This window comes from Anomaloglossus baeobatrachus, chromosome 1 (genome assembly GCF_048569485.1).
Source record: "Anomaloglossus baeobatrachus isolate aAnoBae1 chromosome 1, aAnoBae1.hap1, whole genome shotgun sequence".
NCBI classification, from domain to species: domain Eukaryota; kingdom Metazoa; phylum Chordata; class Amphibia; order Anura; family Aromobatidae; genus Anomaloglossus; species Anomaloglossus baeobatrachus.
The window spans coordinates 759,838,278-759,860,753 of NC_134353.1; the positions used below are offsets into that span (position 1 = coordinate 759,838,278).

At 41.3% G+C, this 22,476-nt stretch overlaps 1 protein-coding gene across 6 annotated transcripts in view; it reads right to left on the minus strand.

The window, feature by feature from the left end:
- NOS1 (nitric oxide synthase 1) overlaps positions 1-22,476 on the minus strand; it is a 672,503-nt gene that overhangs the window by 56,298 nt on the left and 593,729 nt on the right. For all 6 annotated transcript variants that reach the window (XM_075324076.1, XM_075324084.1, XM_075324068.1 and 3 more), the window contains exons 10-17: positions 19,471-19,645; positions 18,841-18,942; positions 17,590-17,784; positions 12,888-12,973; positions 12,644-12,788; positions 2,437-2,541; positions 2,057-2,115; positions 15-131 (exon numbers count right to left, since the gene is read on the minus strand). In XM_075324076.1, the coding sequence (XP_075180191.1) occupies positions 15-131; positions 2,057-2,115; positions 2,437-2,541; positions 12,644-12,788; positions 12,888-12,973; positions 17,590-17,784; positions 18,841-18,942; positions 19,471-19,645 (984 nt within the window). The remainder of the gene's footprint in view (positions 1-14; positions 132-2,056; positions 2,116-2,436; positions 2,542-12,643; positions 12,789-12,887; positions 12,974-17,589; positions 17,785-18,840; positions 18,943-19,470; positions 19,646-22,476) is intronic.

Consider the following 22,476-nt stretch of genomic DNA (forward strand, 5'->3'; position numbering starts at 1 on the left):
CATTCTATACTTACCTGACATTGGCTAAGGGACCTGCACTTCCAAAATTATCTCCAGGGCCTGTCTCATCTCCAGATGACTTTCGAGCATCAGCAGAAGAAGACACACTGTTAAAACGCACCTTGTAGCTCCTAAAGAGAGATATATTATTAAAGATGTGAAATGAAGGTAGGGGAAAGAACCATAAGAGGACCCTATAGTTTTCCTATGTACAAATAGAGCTTTTGCTTAAAATGAATTTAGGTACTTCATTATTATTGGTATGTTTTGAATACAGTCTAGTCATATTTAGTTTAATTGGTCCATATTATATATGAAATCTAATTACTATGATTTGTAATACAGAGATCAAGACACTGTCTCTTCACCATCACATCAAAATTTGACAGCTCTTCCTATAGTAGCCAAGCCAAAGGGAATCTACAGCGGCTGTCATCATGTGTAAATTACTCGTTCTGTATACTAATATTTCAAAAACATGTCAAGAGATTAAGGATCTCCACAGGTATACATTGAGTAAAAGTTTATTTTTATGGCTTTTTAATAAAAATTGTGCTTATATACTACAATTATACTACATGTATTTTATGAGCTAATTATTCCTGGAACTTATTTACTCTGTACAGGAATTTACACAAAATCCAAAATGTTGTTAGAGTCAAATTTATCAGAAGTGTCAAAGGTTTTGAGAGTCACACGATTTGTGCTTTATGTCGGAGGTAAAGACACAGTGATATTTATTGTGCTGTCTTGTCACGGGGTATGTACTGACAGAACATGGACTCCTAGGCTGGCCCTCAGACTCGAGACCTTTATCCTGGAGATAGGCTTAATGGTAGCTAGGTCCAAGCCCCCAGAGTGACCCTGACTCCTGTACGAACCCTGATCTTACTCCCTGGAAAACCCAGTAACAAAACCCCACAGAAATGACACGGACAAGAGAGAACTAAAACTCGCAGACACTGCACTCAAACACAAAGGAGAGACAAAATGTGTAAAAGGGAATAATGAAAAGGGTAGGAAGTAAACACACAACGGGGGAACTTTCACACCACGCAGAAAAGCAACTGTAGTTTATCATAGACTGGATAACCACTAAGACTGTGATTGCTTAAGCTATCTTTGGGGGTCTCCTAACACACTTCCCAGCCTTAAATAGGAAGTGACCAGCTGTGAATGGTAAAAAGCAACCTGACTCTCAGAGGAGCTGCACACTGCTCCAAATAGGATTAACTCCTGCACAGTGAAATAACTCCATCGACGCCCAGCGAGCTGAGCACTTAAGAGAGACCAGGTTGCCACTGCAGTGTGAACAGAGTACTATGCCGTAGCTGTACTCCGCGAGTGCGGATTCGAACAGCGCATGGCACGTCTGAGTTTTCCAATATCATTTTAAAAAAAATTATACTAACACATACTATCCTGATGCTAGGCAAAAAGACTCCCTTTTGCCCCCTTGTTCGATATATAGAGCCTCATAGATGCATCTAATGCATCCAGAATCAGACTGGCTACCGGAGGAACCGCCAGTAATATCAGTCCTGGCTGCGGTCACCTGCATTGAACTCCGGAGCTCTCACCTGAGTTCCGGAGTCCAGCCCGTCCTGTCCAGAGCTGTGACATGAACTGAACTGCAATTGCTGGGCAATCAGTCGGCGCTCTCGGTTCAGTCCTGCAAACCCTGATTTCAGTCAAGGCTGCACTCCGGAGCTCAGGTGAGAGCTCTGGAGTCCAATCCAGGTAACCGCAGCCAGGACTGGTATTACTGGCATTTCCTCTGGTAGCCAGTCTGACACTGAATGCAGCTATCGAGGGTGTAGTCCTTACAAACATAAAGCTGTGATAAAATGTGTAAGGTCTACCAAAAAAGACTTTTTACCTGTCCCCAATACTTCTGGGAAGGTTCAAAAAAATGTCCAGTTTTGGTTTTAAAATATCCCCTATGTTTTTACATTTGGTGTATGGGACATTCCCACATAAATTAGGTATGTTTGTAGGTATGAATTTTGATAAATGTGGGCCAATTGGATGCCTCTATGGCATAATGTTAACTCACGTTCTCTCCTCCATGTTAGAATTAGGATGTCTCATCTCCATCAGGGCACAACCAAATTTCTGTAACAGAGAAAACAGCACTATATTGAGATATTCCTGTGGTAATACAAGACCTGAGCATTTGCTCTTTTGCCCAAAATATAATATAATTCATATATGCATTTACTACCCAGAAGTGATGCCTTTGCATCTATTAAAGTGGCTAAAATATGTTTCAGTCATCTATGCATCACTATGTATAACTGTGTTTCCAGCGTGAAGGTAACTAGGTTGACCAATTTTATGGGTACATCTAATAACTTTACTGCATTATTCTGTTCTCGTATTGCCTTTTACAACATCAGCCAGGATAAAAAAATAAGGTTTTCATGTGCTTCATACCTCTCCATTTTCTGGTGGGTCGCCATTTCCAAAGGTGCTGGTCACCACTAAAACGAGGGTTTCATGCTCTAAATCCACAGTGTCATACTCTTCCATTGGCATGGTCTGGAGAGAAAAAAGTTTTTGTTTATCAGAAAAACTATAAGGGAGGCAACAATCATACAATGGTAAATTAAAAAAATAGTTTTAGGTCCTGTGCACATGTTAAGTATTTGGTGAGTTCTTTACCTCAGTATTTGTAGCCAAAACCAGGAGTGGGTAAAAAATACAGAAGTGGTGCTCGTGTTTTTATTATACTTTTCCTCTGATTGTTTCACTCCTGGTTTTGGCTACAAATACTGAGGGGAAAATCTCATCAAATACTCAATGTGTGCACGTGGTCTAAGTCCTCCTGGGAGGATCATGCTCTGAGTTATTGTGTAAAACGATTTTACGCCTTCCACTTTTTAAAGAAGATAGAAGAAGTGGGCAAAGTTTAGTGGCAATTGAGGGGCTTCCAAAAGGACAAATCATTTATCATAATTTAGGACACAATTTGAACGGAAAGTCTAGAAAAAATCTATTGCAATGTCACAAATATATAATTGGCTAAATTCACACATGATGGAATTGGTGGGGATTTTAATAGCAATCATTTTCAGCATCGGCATGTAGATAGAAAACAAACACGTCGTAGTGACTGACATGGAACCTTGCTTCACTTCCAATTTTCCAATATTTGGTGCAGATAAGCTCAGAATACAAAACATAGGGCAGCCCAGCCTGGTCATGGATGTCCAAGAAAGGATTTTATTATACTCACTGGGACAAGGTATTAAAATTGCAAAATAAAATAATTAAATGGAGACACACAAAACGCTAATCCTAGCCTATCCTTTCTTGGATATTTATTACCCAGCTGGGCTTTACTATGTTTGCTCTTGCTTAGAGATGAACCACAGTCCAAATCAATGCTCTCTGGCTGTGTAAAGCAGCTGCGCGAATTTCATGACCTTCCAGGATCCCAGGCTTGTCTTATAATTTGCTGTGTTGGCATGTTGTATGCACACAGATGACGTTACACCAAGCCAGCAAATCATACCGCACTCCAAGGAACCTGCAAGGTCTAAAAATTTGTACAGCTCCTTTTCACCGTCAAAGAGCACTGACCTGGCCTGGGGTTGTTCAAAGCGATCCTCTCATCTTTCATCTTGTTTTCTGAGGTTATCTGCTCCAAATATTGTAAGATTGGAAGTGAAATAAGATTCCTTGCTTGGCATGACGAGGGGTCTGTTTTCCATCTACATGCCAACGCTGCAAATTTGGAAGAGGAGAGATATTCTGGAAGATATCTGACATTCTATAAAGATTGTGTTTGTATCCCTTAAGTGAAGTAAATCTGCAATCCCTTGAGTGAAATCAGCAAAAATCCAGAGCAAACATACAAAAATATTTTTGGAAGATTTTTGTGGCTGAAAATACAACCCCTTATCGTAGCACCCCATGGGTATGTTCCAAAAACCACCTGAAAAAAAATGTTAAGAGAACAATAAAAAATACATGTAAGCAGTTCAGCGTCATTTTAAGCTGCGTCAGATTTCCAAAAATGCTAAGTGGTTTAAAAAAGTGTGCAGTGAGTTATTTAGCCATGTTCTGCTTGGAAAATGCTCAATGCTTCACAACAGAAGTCAATGGAAAGGATAAGAAGATGCTTGGAAGATATCTGGATGTGTTTTGGAATGTTTTGTCAGTGTTTTTACTGCAATACATGCTATCATTTTCTTCATTGTTTAATGGATTAAAAAAAAAAAACCAATAACATCTGGAAATACCAGTAAACATACACCATGAAATGATGAAGAGCTCAGGAAACAACCAAAAAATGCTTTTGGGTTAAAAAAAATGGATGTTTTTGACAGAATCGAAAAAAACATATTTGCACATACCGTCAGCGTGTATTAACACTCTCTTTTTATACCTTTTAAAAAACATCCATTTTTCAAGCAGATAATAATTCAGGAAATTCTTAATTTTTCTTCTGTTTTGTAAAACTGAAGAATCTTTTTTTGCTTCTTTTGGTCATTTCCAGAACATTTTTGCAGCATTTTTTTGGCCGTAGCATTTTGAACTTCTTTGTAACATTTTTCCAATTTTATTTTATTTCTTCTGCAAAGGAAATTATGCGTGCATTTTTAATGCATTTTCCAGTAATTTTTTAACTCCATTAAGCAATGGTGAAAATACTACATTTTGTCTCTTTTGAAAGAAGCTTAAAAGCATGAACATTTGAATAGTGAGTTGTTTTGGCCCCCAAAATAGGTTTATTTTATATGGGTATTTTTAAGCTTACTTGTGGAATTTTACATGCAAAAATAGCGATAAAAGACGCAGTGTGATCTCTTTGTATGTGCTCACAGTTTTTCAGCAGCTTGAAAAAGCGCTCAAAAAACATATGTACAGCAATGTATAAATGACTCCCACTGTGTATCTTCTACTACTTCAGCTTTGAAAGCTGTGAATCAGCTGAAAGAGATGACCTTATTCTTCCGATGGCTTTACACTGAAAATCGCCACTATGTATATCACAAAAGTGAGTACACCTCTTATAAATATTTTATTATTTCTTTACATGAGACAACACGAAGATATAACACTTTGAAACAATGTAAATTGGTCAGTGTACAGCTTGTATAGTGCTATATTCTCAATTTGCATTTTTGCGGCTTTTTTTGCATATTTATTTCATGAGTTTAATGCAAATTAAAGGGAACCTGTCACCAGATTTGGGGCCTATAAGCTGTAGCCACCACCAGTGCGCTCTTATATACAGCATTCCTGAATACTGTATATAAGAACACAGGATGCTGTGTAGAACATAAAAATAACTTTATAATACTTACCTAAATGGTTGCTGCGGTGGAGTTGGGTCATATGGGCGTCTTCGTTCTTTGGTGCCGCTGCCTTCTCTTTCGGCTATCCTTGTCATCCTTCTTCTGAAGCCGGGGTGAATGACGAGTCCTACGTCATCCACACTTGCCGGCATTGAGATCCTGCGCAGGCGCACTTTGATCTGCCCTGAGCAGGGCAGATAAAAAGTATTGTAGTGCGCTTGCGCAGCACCGGCGAGTGTGTATGACGTAGTACGCGTCATGCACACAGGCTTCAGAAGGAGGACGAAGATGGCCAAAACAGGAAGTGCCGGCACCGTAGAACGGAGATGCCCATATGACCCATCTGCACTGCACCGCGCCTTAGGTGAGTATTATAAAGTGATTTTTATGTTCTACACAGTGGCTTGGGCTCTTATATACAGCATGTTAGAATGCTGTACATAAGAGCTAACTGGTGGTGGCTGCAGCTTATAGACCCCAAATCTGCTGACAGGTTCCCTTTAAAAGCTTTTTTTTACAGTAGCAGTAAAAGCTGGGAGATTTCAGAAATGTCATGGACAACCGCTTTTTTTTCTGACTGAAATATATAACTGCTGCATTTTTGCTGCCTTTTTTAAAGCAGCATGTCAATTCTTTCCGTTTTTTTGCTACTTTTTTCACCATTGAAAGCAGTGAGAGTGCAAAAATCCAGGTGCTTTTGTGGTGAATGAAACTAATTTTTTTTTAAACATGTACTGCAGACAAATTACACCAAAAGCACAGCAAATAAACACAGCAAAAACGCAGACTTTTTACTGCCAAAAGACCAGGTTTTACTGCAGAAAAAACACACAGCAAAAATGTAACGTAAGGACATAGCCTAAAGCTAGCCTATCGTTTTTCGTAGCGTTTTTTTGCATTTTTCGGGTGCGTTTTTGGGCTCAAAACTGCATGACTTTGCTTCCCCAGCAAAGTCTATGACTTTTCATTTTTGCTGTCTGCACACAACTTTTTTTTAGCTGCATTTTTGAGCTAAAAAAAATAAATGGACATGTCAATTCTTTCCTGCATTTTTCTGCTTTTTTTCACCCATGCAATGCATTGGAAAAATGCAGCAAAATGCAGTGATCAAAAATGTAGCAAAACGTTCATTATCCCTTGCAAAAATCTGAATAAAAAACAATAAAAAATATTGTGTGCACAAAAATGGTACCAATAAAAATGTCAACTCATCCTGGAAAGAAAAAGCCCTCAAATGACTCTATTGGCAGAAAATATGAAAAAAAACATGGTGATGACAAAACTTTTTTTAAGCGTTATTTTACTATGTGATACTATCCAAACATGAAAATCCGGTATTGCTGTAATTGCACTGACCCAAAGAATAAAACTATATAACCACTTATACCGCATGGTGAAAGGAATAAAAATAGATCAAATACATTTATCATCTGCTGTTGATTTGTTTATTCTGTCTTCGAAAGTTCACAGTAAGGCTTGAATCACATTTATCCTGTGCTCTATGCTGAGCGCTTACACCGGGGTTTACATGTAAATCTCTGAAATACATGATGCAGATAGAACTCCTGATGAAATATTCACTATAATGAGGCAGATTGAGACACTGTAGACTTTATCTGGATTTTAGTCCAGTGGTGTCTAGCTTTTTAAGCATTCATAAAAGTGCAGTCGGCCACAGTTTTGTGCACTTCTGAAAAGATAGATACTGCTGAACAGGGGCCAGGTGAAGTCCAGAGTAACTCTGCTGCCTCACTATAGTGAATAGATCTCTTGGGGGTTTCATCTGAATCATGTCATTCAAAGATTTAGATTGTAAACCTCAAAGTGCTCAGTGTAATGCACAGGATAAATGTGATCCAAAATGTTATGTCAAATGTTCGTAATAAAAGCTTCAACTAATTCCACAAAAAAAAACAAGCCTCCACTCAGATCCATCATCTGTTAATGAAAAATATATGGAGCTTCAACATTACTACTAGCACAAAGGCTCTGGAAAAGCGCCATAGCTTCCCCCAAACAGAGATTCAGCAATATCTTGACTCCCAAATGCAAATGCCCCCTCCATTCCCAGCCCCACAGTGTGCTTAAACCACATCTAGGCTTAATAGCAGCAATGTGAGAATTACAATTAAAACTTTTTTATACTAATAAAATAAAGTTCAACTCTTTTGGCACCTAACAAACGCATACTCTAGGGACACTGCTGGATAGATATATTTATGTGAATATTTCTCACCTTACACTTTATCTCCCCTGAGATATAGGGGTACTGTTTTTTCACAATTGTATGTCTTTTATGTGTTTGTTAGTGGCCAAGAGATTTGAACTCTGTTTTATTAGTATATTAAAGTTTACATTTTTATTTTAATTCTCACTATTTGTTGCTATTAATACTGTTAGTGAGTCTCATATTCATGAGGTCAGGTATCAGACCTCTATTACTGTGTATGACTAAGCCACATCTAGCATCCACGTTTCACATTTCTGTAGTGAGGAAGCCCGCTGAATTTACCAGGTGCATGTCTCCAGAAGCAGAAGCGGGCCAAATCTATAGGCACTACAATGGCGGATTTGAAATTTTCACTCAGTCACATCCATTGCAGCCTGTTTCTGGAAAACACCCATAAAGTCAAAGTAGTCACTACACTTGTGGATAAATTCATAGACAGGTGTCATTTCCCAAATGTGGACATTTGAGGAGGGATTCTGGTCTCCTGGCACTTAGGGGCTCTATATATGGATTCCATAAACTATTCAAGGGAAAATCTGTGCTCCAAGGGTCAAATAGCGCTCCTTCCTTCCCTCTCAAGTCTTACCCTGTGGCTAAGCGGTACTGTCTAACCATATATATAGTATTGCCACACTGAGCAGAAATTTTGTGACATATTTTGGAGCTACTGTTATACATTTTAAGTGAAAAAATGTAAAATCTAGTGTGCAAACAAAAGTTTTGAGGTAAAAATGTCATTATTTTTTCTTTACCACCCAATGGTATAAAATTAGGTGACACACTTGTGGTATCATTATGATCACTGAACACCTAGATGAACTTGTTTGGAAGTGTATTTTGTAAAACGAGGTCACTTATGGGCGGTTCTGCTGTTCTGGCACCCACAAACTATAACAGCAAAATCTGTACTATAATATGGAGCTCCTTCCCTTCTGAGTTTTCCACTGTGTCTGAATAGTAGTTCCTAATTACATGTAGAGTATTGGTGCACTCAGGAAAAAAAAATGGATCACACAGTTTGTTATGAAATTTCTCCTATTAGAAATTATAACAATTAAAAACGTGGGACTAAAACAATATTTTAAGTGGTAAAAATGTTGTTATTCTTTTTCACCACCCAATGGTATCAAATTCTCTGAGGCAAATGTAGTGTCAACATGTTCACTGCAGCCCTATATGAATTTATTGAGGGGTGTAGTTTGTAAAATGGGGTCACTTATGGGGGGGTTCTGCTGTTCTAGCACCTCAGGGGTTCTGCCAATGTGACATGTTACTCTAAAACCTTTCCTGCAAAATCTGCACTGCAATATATGTTGCTCCTTCCCTTCTGAGCTTTGCACTGTGCCTCAAAAGTAGTTTTCAATGACATATGGGGTATTGGTAAACTCAGAAGGAATTGTGTAACATATTGTTCAGTTTGTTTTCTCTTTTTACCGTTTTGAAAATTGATAACTTAGAGCTAAAACAACATTTTATTGGAAAAATTGGGAAATTTTCATTTACGCAGTCCAATGTTATACAATTCTGTGAATTGCCTGAGGGTGAAAAATTCTCACTACATCCCTACATAAATTCCTCAAGAGGTGTAGTTTCCAAAATGTGGTCACTTGTGGGGGTTTCTGCTGTTTTGGCATGTCAGGTTAAATGTGACATGTTGTCCGCATTGTATTTCTGCCGAAATGACAGTCAATTCAAATAGTGCTCCTTTTTTGTCGAGCCCAAAAAATAGTTTTTCACCACATATGGAATATTGGTGTAGGCAGGAGAAATTGCGCAACAAATTGTATGGTCGAGTTTTTCCTGTTACCCGTGTGAAAATTAGAAAATTAAAAATTTTGTACAAAAGCAACATGTTTGTGAGAAAATGTATTTTTTAATTTTCATGGCTCAACATTATAAAACTTTGGGAAGCACCTGTGTGTTTAAGATGCTGACCACACATCTAGATAAATTCTTTGTGCGGTGTAGTTTTGAATGTGGTTTTGAGCACTTTGATTGGTGCAATTTTTAGAATGTTGTCACTTTTGGGTATTATTTACAGGCCTCTGAAATTCACGTCAACTATGATGTTGTCTCTAAAAAAATTGATGTAAATTTTGTTTAAAAAAATTAGAAATTGCTGATCATCCAGCAAAGCATGCTCGTAAACTGAGTTACAAATTTACAGCAAGCTTTGCGAGTATAGCGAAATACTTGCAAACCAAGTTACTTGTAAACCGATGTTCCACTGTACTCACAGGCCTCCATCAGAAGTCACGTGGTGTGATTACATGGATCCAATGGTTGTCATGGTAACACAGGATGTGATGTGATGACTCCTGTAGCTCACATGACTGAGGTCCTGTAACAAGCAGCCGAGTATTGCAGGATACAAGAGATGAGCATTTCACCCAATCTGAACGGTGCTGCTCTGATCGGGACAAAAGAATGACAAAAGAATGAGTGATCAGACAGCTGATCCTTATCGTCCCTAGAAGGACTAGTAAAATAAAAAAAAAAGTAAAATTTTTTTTTAAAAAATTTAAAAAAAAAACGTAAAAGTTCAAATCCCCCCGCCTCATTGAAAATTAAAGGGTTAGAAATATAAAAAAAATAGACATACATTTGGTATAGCCGCGTGCAGAAATGCCCGCTCTATCAAAATATAAAATCAATTAATCTGATTTGTAAACGGTGTAGTGACAAAAAAATTCCAAAGACCAAAATTACGTTTTTTGGTCGCCGCAAATTTTGCGCAAAATGCAATAACAGGAGATCAAAATGTAGCGTCTGCGCAAAAAATAAACCATCACTGAGCCATAGATCCTGAAAAATGGGAATGTTATGTGTCGTGGAAAATGGCGCAAAATGTGCGCCACTTTTTTTGGACAAACTTCTGATTTTTTTAGCCTTTTACATAAGAGTAAGCCTATACATGTTTGGTGTCTATGAACTCACACCAACCTGAGGCATCACACCGACACATCAGTTTTACCATATAGTGAACACAGTGAATACAATATCTCAAAAACAATTGTGCAATCGCAGTTTTTGTTTGCAATATTTCCGCATTTGGAATTTTTTTGCCATTTTCCAGTACACTATATGGTAAAGCTTATGGATTCATTTAAAAGTGCAACTCGTTCCGCAAAAAACAAGCCTTTATATGGCAAGATTAAAAAAGTTATGGCTCTTGGCAGAAGGGGAGCAAAAAAAATAAAAGGAAAACGGAAAATTGGCCAAGAGTGAATGGATTAAGGGGCACTTTGCACACTACGACATCACAGGTGCGATGTCGGTGGGGTCAAATCGAAAGTGACGCACATCCGGTGTCGCTGTAGACATCGTAGTGTGTAAATCCTTTATGATACGATTAACGAGCGCAAAAGCGTTGTAATCGCATCATCGATGTAGCGTCGGTCATTTCCATGAATTGGGAAAGACCGATGTTACAATGTTGTTCCTCGTTCCTGCGGCAGCACACATCGCTGTGTATGAAGCCGCAGGAGCGAGGAAAATCTCCTACCTGCGTCCCGGCCGGCTATGCGTAAGGAAGGAGGAGGGCGGGATGTTTACATTCCGCTCATCTCCGCCCCTCCGCTTCAATTAGCCACCTGCCGTGTGACGTCGCTATGATGCCACACGACCCGCCCGGGTCGCCGGCCAGAGCAACGTCGCAGGGCAGGTGAGTGCATGTGAAATTGCCGTAGCGATAATATTCGCTACGGCAGCTATCACCATGATATCGCAGCTGCGACGGGGGCGGGGACTATCGCGCACGGCATTCTGAGCCTTCTAATTTCCTAACAAAAAAAAAATACAGTATATATTTCAAAAATTATCTTGATGTAAATTGTGGTAAATGTTAATTATTAACTACGTTGTGTGAAGTAGTAAAATGTGTCAGGAAAGGGAAAAAATCAACTTAGGCCAGTTTCACACATGCTTCTTTTTGCCGGTTTTGCGGATCCGGCACACTCCCGTACAGTGATTACAGTACAATGACAGCGCAACAAGCGCCGGTCACGTGCTGTCATGTGACCGGCGCATGTGACCCGGAAGTTACAGCGCTGTCATTGTACTGTATTCACTGTACGGGAGCGTGCCAGATCCACGAAACTAAACATCCTGCTCATCTCCGCCCCTCCGCTTCAATTGGCCGCCTGCCGTGTGACGTCGCTATGACGCTGCACGACCCGCCCGGTTCGCCGGCCAGAGCAACGTCGCAGGGCAGGTGAGTGCATGTGAAATTGCCGTAGCGATAATATTCGCTACGGCAGCTATCAACATGATATCGCAGCTGCGACGGGGGCGGGGACTATCGCGCACGGCATCGCAGCATCGGCTTGCGATGTCGTAGTGTGCAAAGTGCTCCTAAGCCTTCTAATTTCCTAACAAAAAAAAAAATACAGTATATGTTTCAAAAATTATCTTGATGTAAATTGTGGTAAATGTTAATTATTAACTACGTTGTGTGAAGTAGTAAAATGTGGCTGTGTCAGGAAAGGGAAAAAATCAACTTAGGCCAGTTTCACACATGCTTCTTTTTGCCGGTTTCGCGGATCTGGCACACTCCCGTACAGTGATTACAGTACAATGACAGCGCAACAAGCGCCGGTCACGTGCTGTCATGTGACCGGCGCATGTGACCCGGAAGTTACAGCGCTGTCATTGTACTGTATTCACTGTACGGGAGCGTGCCGGATCCGCGAAACTGGCAAAAAGAAGGATGTGTGAAACTGGCCTAAGTTGTTAATGAATCAGGAGTGTCTGACTTCTACAAACCCCTTCATCAAGACCAGCAAGAAAATCACCAGTCTTGATGAATCGATGCCTTATTGTATGGTTACGTATCAGATTTGTTATGGAAATGTCATTGACACTCTTTTCATACCATACGTCAGAGCCATTTCTGCAACAAACGTGTGAACATACCACTATATTTCCAGTCTTTAAGAAAGCGGTGCCACCATAGGACTACACAAAGCAATCTTCAAGTGTGAAAAATAGCAGAGTTATTAGTTATGCACCAGTCAAATTTCTCATTAGTTCAGACATTTTACTTGACATTCTGCATCATTAGATATTTCATACAGGTTCAATAATGCAAAAAATACAATAGGCTAACCTTCGCATCAAAGGCATGCTTGAATATTTCACATAATGTTTTTGCATAGACTTCAGATTTGCCAGTTTCAGTCGCATAAAGAATTGTAGCTTTTACTCTTTTAGCCATTGCTTGTCCCATTAATTTTGCTGAAAATTTAACGGCCCTGTAATAAAATTATAGATGTGACAAATATAAAACATTAGATACCGTCAATTGCTTGTACTATTTATTTTCAGAGACTGTGATAAAATATACTACTTACTTGGCCAACTTTTTGAATCCAATGGCTCGCTTCTTAGTTGGAGTCCCATTCACTCCTTTCCAAACATGAGTGTTCCAGGGGTCAGGCTACGCATACAAAAAATATATGCATGTTGTCAGATTTTGACATACTACTCTTTTACCAAAAATAATACCTCCCCCAAAAATAAGCCCTAGCTGGGATTTTCAGCATTTTCAGAGCAAGGCTTAAATATAAGCCCTCCCCCGAAAATAAGCCCTAGTCACAGTTCAATAATGAAGTGTCCATGCAGCTAAAAAAGTTAATGAATACTGCTGGACACCTCATTATAGACATTGGACACCCCGCAATCACACTCACCAGACGCCGAGCGGCAGGACGCGCAGTGTTCGCACCCCACACATCAGATCTCACATCCGTACACACAACAGATCACACACACACAACAGATCACACACACATCAGATCACACACACAATCACCCATCAGATTGCACACACACACAGTCACCACATCCAGTGATACCGATTTCCTAAGGCACAGTGCGGTGGAGAGCAAGGACCTGCAGGTGCCGATAGAATGCTTACAGGATTTGAAATGCGTAACTTCATCCCATTTTTCCCTGTGGCCGGAGGCATTCTGTACTGCTAGATGCGGTGAGTGACTAGTGAGTGTGTGTGTGTGATCTGATGTGTGTATGTATGTGTGCGATCTGATGTGTGTGAGTGTGTCAGCCAGAAGCAGGGGAGGACAGTGTGCAGCATACCTGCTGAGAGGGCCCGCCAGAGATCACAGGGAGGACCTGGAAGCCACGCAGATGTCCGGGCTCTGGTAAGTATGAGTCTCCTAGGAAGGGGGGGTCTGCTTTTCTGGGGGTGGTAAACTTACCCTGAAACCATCTTTCTCCAAGAATAAGACCTACTCCAAAAATAAACCCTAGAGCTTTTTGGGGGGCAAAAATAGTATAAAACAGTGTCTTATTTTTGGAAAAACACGCTATAATTTGCTAAACTGTTTGCTGACTGCCATTTATTTCTTCCGGTATTTACGACTTGTAGCTCTGCTCCATAAGGCCATAGGTAAAAGACCATGCTAAAACTCAGGCCAGTTACGTCTGCAAATTGTTGATGAGACTAGCTCTGTGTGCCCCATTGGCATAGGGCCATATGCACTGGCACACTGGCTATAACGGGTGCATGTGCTCTGTGTGCAGTCTGTTGCATATGTAGACAGCACATATTTGTATTATATACTCACTGCAAGATCAGTGACTGCACCTAAGGGCTTGTTCAGACGAGCTTATAGCATGGACGAGGGTTATCTGATGTTTTATTGGATAGCCCTCAAACCAATGCTATCGTATGGAGAAGTGCTTTTTTTTTCTCATGCCGATTTGGCATGCTGCGATTGGCAGTCTATTTAGGACAGTGCATACTTGTACAAGTCAAAGGGTGCGTGCCAAATATTGGTCTGCACTCGGATGACATCTGAGTGTAGTCCGATTTACACCAACACAGACAATGGAGAAAATGGAGAAAATGGATAAATTACAGTAAATTCTCTATCTTCCCCTCACCAGTGATACGATTCTTGCATGCGAGAGAATTAGATTACAGTAAATGACACTTGGCTCATGCTCCGATCAGAATTTGTGACCAGTGTAATTACCATAATTGATCCGATTTTCTCTCGTGTGAGTGTAGCCTAAAGGCAGCTTTACACGCTGCGACATCACTCAAGAGATCTCGTTGGGGTCATGGAATTTTGTGACGCACATCCGGTTGCTTTAGCGATGCCGTTGCGTGTGACACCTTTGAGCGATTTTGCATCGTTGCAAAAATGTGCAAAATCGCTCATCGGTGACATGGGGGTCCATTCTCGAATATCGTTGCTGCAGCAGTAACGATGTTGTTCCTCGTTCCTGCGGCAGCACACATTGGTACATATGACACCGCAGGAACGAGGAACCTCTCCTTACCTGCCTCCCGCCCACAATGCGGAAGGAAGGAGGTGGGCGGGATGTTCGTCCCGCTCATCTCCGCCCCTCCGCTTCTATTGGGCGGCAGTTCGGTGACGCAGCTGTGACGTCGCTGTGACGCTGAATGAACCGCCCCCTTAGGAGGCAGTTCGCCGGTCACAGCGACGTCGCTAGGCAGGTAAGTAGTGTGACGGGTCCGCGCGATGTTGTGCGCTACGGGCAGTGACTTGCCCATGTCGCACAACTGATGGGGGCGGTTAACCACGCTAGCGATATCGGTCACAATATCGCAGCGTGTAAAGCGGCCTTTAGATTAAATTCCCACTGCATTTAGTGTTTACAAATCTATCCTTCCTTACCCTTCCTCATTTCTCAATATATCCAAGGATAAATTAAGTAAAATGACTAGCGCAGAAAAAAGATGATTTTGCAAAACTCTGTAGGAGACATGCATGTGCATGTTTCTAGATGGGGCCGTCCAGTTGTGTTGATGTACATAGCAGCCTTTCAGGGTTTTGCTAGTATGTCACAATAATGTATTGAATTGTGGAACTGCCAGGCATCTTATTGTTCTGCAGGATAGTTGGATAGTTTTAAGTGGCCCTGCCATATCTAATTGCCAAGCTGCCATTGATATACTGTAGGCCATAGTGGGACATAATGGAGGGATACATTCTTATTTTATACAGTTGATGCAATATCTTAGGGGTACTTTGTACACTACGACATCGCAAGACGATGCTTGCGATGCGGAGTGCAATAGACCCGCCCCCGTCGCAGCAGCGATATCTTGTGATTGCTGCCGTAGCGAACATTATCACTACGGCAGCTTCACATGCACTCCCCTGCCCTGCGACGTCGCTCTGGCCGGCAAACCGCCTCCTTCGTAAGGGGGGCAGGTTGTGAGGCTTCACAGCGACGTCACACGGCAGGCGGCCAATAGGAGCGGAGGGGAGGATATGAGCGGGACGTAAACATCCCGCCCACCTCCTTCCTTCTGCATTGCAGCCGGGACGCAGGTAGGAGATGTTCCTCACTCCTGCGGCTTCTCACACAGCGATGTGAGCTGCCGCAGGATCGAGGAACAACATCGTACCTGTCGCTGCTGCTAAATTATTGAAATGTCGGACCCTACACCGATCATATGATAACAACGCTTTTGCGCTCGTTAATCGTATGTAAAAGGATTTACACACTACGATATCGAATGCGACGCCGGATGTGCGTCACTTTCGATTTGACCCCACCGATATCGCACCTGCGATGTCGTAGTGTACAAAGCCCGCCTTAGGTAAGGCTTAACAATACCCTTTAGCATATGTTTTGCCATTAACTCTATGGACATGTTGACATGTACATTGAGAGATTTTCCTAAGTTATAAGTAACCATTTAGAAATTTTATGAATGGAGCCTTAGCTGCAAAGTCTCTAATACTCCTCCTGTCTCATCAGCGCCTCAGCTTGCAGTTGCCAATCACTCATACTTTATACAACAGCTCCATGCACTCAAAGGGTATGTGCATGTGTAGAGGTGGTTGAGTCCCTACGCTGTTTTATGCTATACGTTGTCTACCTGTACTGTGAAAGGTGTTTTATACTAAAAGTATTTTCCTTGTTAGAAATGTATGTTAACATATAAATGCTGCTAGCGGAGTGTAGGTTCTCAAAATACCAGAGGCAGGGCTCTTTGCCAGCAGGTGCCACCTAGCGGGCAGACTGAAGTAGCGGTAAATTAGGTATTGGATAAGACAGGGTAAGTTACGGTAAAGGAGGAGTGATAAGTGGCAAGTAAGTTGGCTAGTGGTGCGGGCCTCATGGGGTGCCAGTTCTGGATAAGATTCAAGTAAGAGAAGATGTGGCCATGGTGTCAGGGCCAATCAGGAAACCCTAAGGTAACCTTGAGAGGTTCGGAGCCTATGGCTCACCCCGATGAGTTCAGGGAAGTTTTGGAACTAGACAGCCGTCGGGTCCAAGAAGCAGAGGTGTGAGGACGAGGGGGGAATGAAGTAGCAGACCCAGCAACTTGAAAGCGAGTTCCAAGATAGCAGGGAAAAGGTCAAGAAAGAGTACCTCTAGAAACAGTAAAACCAGAACCATGAGGAGTGAGGCCATGTCTGTCATAACAGTGTGAAGAATAAACTGAACAAGTTTGGTTGTCAAGTGAACTCTGTTGTTGCGTGGGTTACTATTTCGTCTACGATGAGGACCGGCAGCGGGGTGATGGAAACCAGCCTGAAGAAACCACTAAGTGTCATGCACCCCACCCAAAGTCACACCCGTACATGGAGTCTCCTTGGCAAAGGAGCAAGACGCCTGTACTGTGTGGTATCCGTACCTTCCTTCACATATGATGTGTTTTTCAGGTGGGTTAAAGTGTTAAAAAATGACACCAAAAAAATTAGCAATTTGACAACAATGTCAAAATGACTTGCTGTGTTCCATCTTTTTTACTTTTTTAAACTGCTGTAGCCTTCAAAAGCAATCCATTAGTTAGCAGAAGTGACCGGATCCTTCTTCACTTATGCCTCAAAGCCACTATTATATTATATATGAAATTTAAAAACATTTTAAAATAGTGTTATCAGACAATTTACAGTCCTACTTTAATAATCTTAATCCACTGACCAATTAGTTTTGACATGTTAGAAGCATATGCTATCAATATTTTGTGGCTTATAAAATAACATATGTGTAATCCAGGATGGATCTTAGTGCTCGGATATTTCTACTTTTTAGGAGAACTACCTGATATTCAAAGGAAGGTGTTAGACGGTAATTGAGCATTTCTTGGTGAAACACTGGAGTGATGCTCCCAGACATTGGAGGTACAATCCAGACCCAGTCAGCGGGACAACCTCCACGACATCGGTATTCATTTTCCATGTGTTTAATAAATGACTCCGTAGCAGAGTGATGATCCACAATTGTTACCTTATCACTCTGACAAGAAAAGAAAACAGCTCATTATGATTCTCATTTTTTGTTCAAATCCCACCAAGGACACTATCTGCAAAGAGTTTGTATGTTCTCCCCATGTTTGCGTGGGTTTCCTCTGGGTTGTCCAGTTTCCTCCCACACTCCAAAGACATACAGATAGGGAATTTAGATTGGGAGCCGCAATGGGGAAAGTGAAGTATGTAGGTGCGTATGTGTGTGTGTGTTCAGCGTGTGCTGTCAGTGTGCTCTCTGTGTCCTATCTATGATAGCACACGGACAGCATGAACTCCTATACTCACCTATCCCTTCCGCTGCTGTCTCCAACGGTTATACTGCTTCCGGGTGTGTGGTGCAGTGAATATGCATGAGCATTATGAGTGTGCCCAGAAGCAAGTGACAGCATGCTGAAGACAGCAGCACTGGAGACAGGTGAGAACAGAAAATACTTTTATTTCAAAGACGTGTTTTCTCCAGTAGGTGTCATACTGATGTCATCAGTGTGCAGTCCATGTGACATCAGTGCTGCCGAAGAAAAACAGACATGTCACCGTGTGAAGCACATGGACATGCATGTGTGCCACATGAACACACGTCCGTGAGAAAACACGGATGTGTGCGCAGACCCATTGATTTTAATGGGTCTGCGTATGTCTGTGTTTGGTTTGTACTGTACGAAAATGGACATCATACATAAAGGAATCACAGACGTGTAACGGGGGCCTTAGTGAGTAAAATACATAATAATAATAATAATAATAATAAAAAAAAAAAAACCTTACAAACTTGTGACGCTTGGCAGATGGCTGTGCCTGATACTGCAGCTTTACCTCATTGATGTGAATGAGTGGCAGCAGCAGTGATGCTATTTCAGAACAACAGCTTAGAAACTTGTAACTAATGGACTGTGTACAGGATATAGTATATATATATATATATATATATATATATCCAAATAGCTGATATATCCTCTAAGTTCTCATTGTCCATATTGACAGAATGTAAAAACCTTTGAGGTATTCTTCAAATATCACAGCCGTAACGCATGTACTTATGTCATACCTGATAACTGTACAGAACGGCAATATTAATTTCCACCAAAGCTTGGTCTTTCCATAGAGAAGACATTTTTCTTGTGTCCAGGTTCATCCTTTTAGCTACTTCCTGCAGGAAACAGTTTTACTAAATATGATCTGTCCAAATGATAAAGTGTAACATTCGCAGCACAATGGGCCTGGGTTATTTTAGTGAATGTGAACAATAACATTGGCTATTACTCCATCCCTTCTCACTGAATATCTCTACATCGTTTGAAATGCAGTTGTGTCTGAAAAGCTGATGTTGTGGATTTTACTGATGTAAAGAATATTCAGCCCTAAGAACTAAGGATTGTTTCTTCCTGGAATACAACAATATCTTAGCATTTACAGTATCATTTCGTTTTTACAAAAATAAATATTACATCTCTATCCTTTTACTAAAATAATGTTTGCACATAAGGGGTAGTAATATTTTGTTCTTCATTTATTAATATTGTCCACCTTTTTCATCATATAGCCTACTAATATTTGCGACTTAGATGTATATTATATACTGTAAAATCTGGAATACGGGAAAAATAGGACAAATGTATAGGGACGTTTTATTATCTAATGCTACCAAAAGGTGGAGCTCTTTACCAGGCCACAGTACCTCCAGTATGTTATAGCGGGAGTTATCACAGTAATCGCGAACTCCAATTTCAGTCCCCATGTACCATCCACTAAAAGGGCACGCTGTAAACTCCAGGCCTCCGACCTCTAGTAGTAAACTGGACACCGCTGGCAATCCATACCACTTCAGATCCAGATCCTTAAACCATTCAAACCTGATGACCAGAATTTAAAATAATGTAATATTAGAATGGATCTAAATGATATACACACACAATGTAATATTGTCACATTATTGTAATATGGTAGAGAGCAAATGGAAATCTCTGCAGTGTAAAGAATAAATAATAATCTGATTAGTAAAAATATACAAGCTTTTGTAACTAAGTGCTAGAAATAAAAACACACAAATATATTGATACTAGTTAAAGATACAAAGGGTGGACAATCCATACCGGGAGTGGGTAAAAATACAGAAGTAGTGCCATGTTTCTGTTATACTTTTCCTCTGATTGTTCCACTCCTGGTTTCGTCTTAGGCTGCTTTCACACTATGTTTTTTTAACATGCGTCAGGAACGTTTTTTTGCTGCAAAAGCGGATCCTGCTTTTACAGCAAAAAACGCATGCTAACGCATCTGTTATTTTGCAGGATCCTGTCACTGGATGTTTAGGGGCGGGCATTGGAGTCATGTGATCGGGAGTGAGGGGAACTAAACGTGCCAGACTGGGAGCCGGCATCTGACAGCTGCAGACGCTCGTAACCAAGGTAAACATCGGGCTTGGATACCCGATATTTATCTTGGTTACGAGTGTCTGCAGCTGCTGGGAGCAGGGCTGCCTGCACACATAACCAACGTAAACATCGGGTAACTAAGAGAAGTGGTTACCCGATATTTACCTTGGTTACGAGTGTCCGCAGCTCTCAGGTGGGAGAGAGAGGGAGGAGAGGAAGGGGGAAAGACAGAGATAGAGAGGGTGAGGGAGGGAGGAGGAGAGACAGATCACGCGAGACTGGTTCTGGGCATGCTCAGTACTTTCTGGGCATGCTCAGTACAAAAGCAGGATCCTGTTACAACGCAACTCAACGCATTCTGCTAGGCAGGATCCAGCGCTCATTGACATGCATTGCAGCTCGCGGCGCAATGTGAAGGATCCTGTGAGATGCGTTATTTTGACAAAGGTAAAAAACGCTACAAGTAGCGTTTTTGAAACATGTTAAAGTAACGCAAAAGTACGGATCCTGTGACTAACGCACGCAAACGCATGCGAACGCAGGTGGACGCGAGTCCATTGCAAATGCATTGAAGTGAAAACGCATTTGCACTGGATCCGTTTTTCCGCTAAAAAAACGTTATGGACGGATGTTAAATAAACGTAGTGTGAAACCAGCCTTACAAATACTGAGTTAAGAAACTCACCAAATATGCAACGTGTGCACAGTGCCCTAGGCTAAGTTACCACAATGAGCTTTTGGTGAGCTTTGTATGTTGAATGAATTTCTGCACCATGTCTGTGCTTATTATGTAAATTAAAGGGGTTGTCCAGTTTAAAATGATAAGTCTACAATCTCTTTATATGACTGCGGACTTGTGAATCCTCCGAGGGCACGCACTGTGTGCTGGGAGGATTCATTGGTTTCTGAGGTGGGAATGGCGGTCACATGACCACAATTGCGTGCTAGACATGTTCCCGGCCTGAACCCGACTAGAGGGCACATCCTCACTCAATACAAGTGTATGGAATGGGTACATCCAAATGGACTCGTTACTTTCCAATGGCTTATTCGGTATCTCTGACTTTAAGTATATTTTTGGTCATATATGTTGACAGTGTTTGAAGCCTTTTATACCATGTGTTTAGATAACCTGGTTTACTGAAATTTCCTTATTATTGTGAAATGTTAGTGGTGCAAGTTGCAGTCAAATGATAGGTAGAATTAAGTATCTAGATTAGGATGGAAATTTTCCTCTGCACATTTTTCTGTAAATCTGTTGAATGGGAATTCTGCTGTACACTCACCATAAGGGATCATTCAGATGGCAGATTTTTTTCATGTCAGAGAAAAACGGAGAGAGTTTCATCAAACCTTGATCTGATTTTCATCAGTTTCTCTTCAATGTGAACAAAAAAGACGTTTCTCCACCTTCTCCTATCTAACAGGCCATGAAAATCAAACCGCACTAGGATGACATCTGAGTGCTGTCCGATTTTTTTATAAACCCATACACTTGCTTTGCAATTTAGCAGACAGTCAAATCAATATCAGTCTTGTCTCTGCGATTTTGAAAAAAAAATGGGGTGTTTATGTTTATTTACTTTCGCTTACAGATTAATGATGAAGGGTGTCTCATAGACACCTGCCATCACTAATCTGGGATTTAGTGTCAGCTGTGAGCTACCATTAACTCCTTATTACCCTGATAGCCACTGCACGAGGGCAATTGGGAAGAGCTGGGTAAAGTGCTGGGACTGGGCCTTTCGTATCTAATGAATGTGGCAATTCCGGGCGGTTTCTGGCTGATATTTTTAGGCTGGGGAGAGCCTAATAACCACAGGCCTCCCCAGTCTGAGAATACCAGCCCCCAGCTGTGGGGCTTTATCTTGGCTGGGTATCAAAATAGGGGGCACCGCATGCTGTTTTTTTTAAATTATTTATTTATTTTACTATATGATATAGATCCACCCACTGGCATCTGTGATTGGTTGCAGTCAGACAGCTGTCACTCAGCGTGGGGGCAGGTCTGAGAGCAACAAATCACAGACGCTCGTGGTCAGGAGAAGCAGTGAATATGTATGAGCCTAATGAGTGGCTCTGGAAGAAGAATGAGAGGTAGGGGGAGCAGTGTGACAGCCACACCGCATCGGTGATCGGTATGAAACGCTTGGAGAGAGACAGAGAGACAGAGACAGTGAGAGAGAGAATTAATTTATCCTGGAACAATGTGGATGACCTGTGATTTTTATAGACCCTATGACACTGCGCGGCTAGAAAATCACAGTAATGCCACAACCAAGATGGCTGCGGCATTACTGTGATTGGTTAAG